General features: G+C 50.9%; 1 protein-coding gene across 1 annotated transcript; it reads left to right on the top strand.

Annotated features, from left to right (window-relative positions):
• The first annotated feature begins 1,589 nt into the window (after positions 1-1,589).
• On the top strand, positions 1,590-3,045 carry TCIM (transcriptional and immune response regulator). The gene has a single exon (XM_010408311.3). The coding sequence runs from the start codon at positions 1,679-1,681 to the stop codon at positions 1,997-1,999; it is 321 nt and encodes a 106-aa protein (XP_010406613.1). The 5' UTR covers positions 1,590-1,678; the 3' UTR covers positions 2,000-3,045.
• The last annotated feature ends 468 nt before the right edge of the window (positions 3,046-3,513 follow it).

Genomic DNA, 3,513 nt, shown 5'->3' with positions numbered 1-3,513 from the left:
GGGAAAAACTTGTAAAAAGTAACTCACACAATGACAAAACCACAGGAAGCAATGGCACGTGCAGAGAGAGCTCGTGCTGGAGCAAAGTCCTGGCAGCAGTGGGGAAACCCATGTCCTGGCAGGATATGGTGACTGCGGGGTGCAGGGCTGCTTCAGGATGTGCTCAGCAGCACCAAGGGATAAGTCTCAAGTCCCAGGTAGGAAAGTGGCCAGACTGAAATGAGACCACTCCCTCTCCTAAGGATAAAAGCCTGGCAAGCCCTGGCCAGCTAGAAGTCGATCTGAGCCCAGATGGTACTGGACATATCCCCTCCCTCTATCCAAACTAACTGAACTTTTAAAGGAAATGTGGAATAAAAAGAATCTGGGTGATGTTTCTTTGGATCTGTTCTTCAATATGGTCAGAGGTAATTTCCGCAGCTCTCTGGTAAATAAGGGAAACCCCTGGTCCAAGTGGGATGAGGACAGAGGCTGTTCCTGGAGTCTTTCAGCAAGGGTGGGTAACAAGGTCAGCGACAACAGTAAACAAGCTTCTAGTTTTCCAAACAGAGCCTCTGCAGCATCCGGCTGCTTTAAAACATTAACCAAAATACACTTATCTCTGGCTCCTGGCCTTAAGTGACTTTTGAGCCCACAGCTATTCTGGGACACATTTGGTTGTGCTCAGTAACTCCAGGTGTCCAAGCGCAGCGGGAGCTCCGGTGGTCAGAGCCAGCCCCTTGCTGGCAGCCATGCCCTGTCCACAGTGTATCTTGAGTGAGAAAGGACCCATAAGGGTCATGAGTTCAACTCCCTGCTCCTCACAGGAGCCAAAACCAACCCGTATGACTAAGAGAGAGTCCTCCCAGCCCAAGGGCTTGTCATTGGTCAAGGGTGGTGTGGAGAGAACTGACTCTTTTGGAGCAGAGGTGAGTTTTCTTTCCAGCACCAATGAGCATGACATTTAAGCAAAAGGACACTGGAGGCAGGAGCAGCAAAATGAGTTTTCTTGCTCCCCCGAGACCACTGCCATGTGCAGCTGGGCAGCCCAGGGTGTGGCACCCAGGGAAGTCACTTCAAAGGATGTTATGGATCACCTGCCTTTGGGACAGCACTTGTCAATTAGAAACTGCAGCTCTGTGTGCACTAAAGATGGGTTGCGTCTGCTGGGAATGGAAAGGAACAGAAAGGAACAGCAGAAAGGAACCCGTGTTCAGACAGGAGCAGGTTTGCAGTGTTGCTGATGGAGACAGAGCCAAGTTCTTGGCTGTTTGCACAGGCTCCAGCCTCTTGCTAGCATTGCAACAGTTCTCACCTGGAGTTTTACCTGTTTATGGTGTGATACATTATGCACACAGTGCTTTTCACATGCAACAAGGGCAGGAGTGGAGTTTGGGCTGTGCTGGCTCAGTCCCACAGCGATGGTTGAAGCCCGTTTGTTCTGTGATGGGTCAAAAAAAGCCATTTCCGTTGCAGAAGCAGAGAGAACTTTTCATCTCGTCCGCAGGACAGGAAAGTTGGCAACTTAACTGTTAAACTCGCCTGTGACTGTTGGGTGTTGACATCACCGTGATCTCACCACTGTAACCGGAGCCCTCCGGCTTTTCCTCCAGCCTGCCTTTAAATTCCAGTCCTGGAGCCAGCACAGCACCCAGTCCTCCGACTGGAGCCCAGGGCAGACCCGGCAGCACCCACATAGATGAAAGCAAAGACAAGCTCCAGCGCTCCAGCCATGTCCACGTCACTGCGAGTGAGCCCCTCGGTCCACGGCTACCGCTTCGACACGGCCCTGCGCAAGAAAGCCGCGGCCAACATCTTCGAAAGCATCAACGAGGAGTCCCTACAAAAACTCTTCAGAAACTCCGGAGACAAGAAGGCAGAGGAAAGAGCCAAGATAATCCTCGCCACCGACCAGGACATGGAGGAAAAAACGAGAGCACTAATGGCATTAAAGCAGAGGAGAAAAGACAAACTGCTCCAGTTCCTGACATTTCGGAAATACTCCATTAAAGTTCACTGAACTGGCGGAGGGAGCAGAAATGGAGAACATTTTGTGACGGGACTGTTTGTGACCTCCTACCACACTCAGCATGCTCCGCTGCCCCGTGGCATCGGGGACTGGACAGACCACCCACAGGGCTTCAGCCCCACCGCAAACTGCGAGCTGACCGCGGCATCGCTGCGGACAGCAGCATCAGTGCCCGCAGCAGCATCGGTGCCCACGGCAGCATCGCTGTGAACAGCAGCATCGGTGCCCACGGCACATCGGTGCCCACGGCAGCATCCGTGCCCACCGCAGCACTGGTGTGGACAGCAGCACTGGTGTGGACACCAGGATCAGTGTCTGCGGCAGCATCACTGCCCATGACAGCATCGGTGCCCAAGGCACATCGGTGCCCACGGCAGCATCAGTGTGGACAGCAGTTTGGTGGCCAGAGGCTCACAGAGAGGGAGCAGCTCCACCGGGAGGCAAAAAAGCTCCTCCGGGCAGCCATGGGACTGAACTGGGGGGAAAACCACACGCCCGGGTGTGATACGGGACCTTCTGATGGACTTGGTGTAACTGACTTGAGCCGTGTGCTTTGCCTTTTCAGACTTGTTTCCTTAAAGCCTGAGCCCGTGCAGAGCCCTGGTGCTGTGGCTGGCAGGAGGCTCTGGAGACCGACCAGCTGCTGATCACGGTCACTTCACATTTGTTAAATGCACCCAAATGCAGCCGTCCAGGAACACATTTGCTCCAGAGACACTCTGCACCACTGTACCCTTCCTTCCCAAGCTGTGTGTGTGCAGTAAAAGTCGTTTGCACAAAAGCAATAATAATGACAGATTTCCCTGAATTTACTGTGAAGTTCCCTAATATTGCGCTCACTTACCATTAACACTAAAAATCTAAATATAATAACTACAGTTCTTCTCTGTGTAGGTTACAGTAACTATTAGATGAGTACTTACTTCATGGCAATATTTTATGACAATGTTATTATTATATTGACTATAATTTATTGCATACAGTGATGTGAAAATTAATAAATTATTAAATAAACACAAATTATCTTGTCTGAAATGCTCAGTTCTCCTGGGGTTAGACTTTTTTTGTCAATTCATAGAGACCCAGTTTAAGAGCAGACTACCTGCACCTCTCCTTCATTCCCCAGGTGTGGCTTTGGCAGCCCATTCTCAGGATATGGAGCAGTCCCTGGCTCCCCCATGGCCCCACTATCCCACCCGGCAGCACCAGTTTAGCCCACAGTTGCTATGGCAACCATGTCATTTCCCAGAAAGGTCTCACCAAATTTATTGTTAATCAACTCCAATATTAGTTTGCTCTCCAATAATAGTTTCCTATTACAAAGGAGAACGACATCTTCTGCAATGAGGAAAGAAAGGGGTAGAAAATGATGGTTCGGGGCCAGGGTGGGCAGCATGGCTCGTCAGCCTTTGACATCTCTGCAGAGCAGAGAAGGAACCTGGACTTGGCTCCTCATCACCCAAAGAAACAGAAGTAAGTTATGAAGCTTTGGCAGCAGAACTGGA

Source organism: Corvus cornix, chromosome 22 (genome assembly GCF_000738735.6).
Source record: "Corvus cornix cornix isolate S_Up_H32 chromosome 22, ASM73873v5, whole genome shotgun sequence".
In the NCBI taxonomy this organism is placed as follows: domain Eukaryota; kingdom Metazoa; phylum Chordata; class Aves; order Passeriformes; family Corvidae; genus Corvus; species Corvus cornix.
Note: the sequence above shows the minus strand (reverse complement) of the source record. Positions and strands in the feature narration are given on the sequence as shown.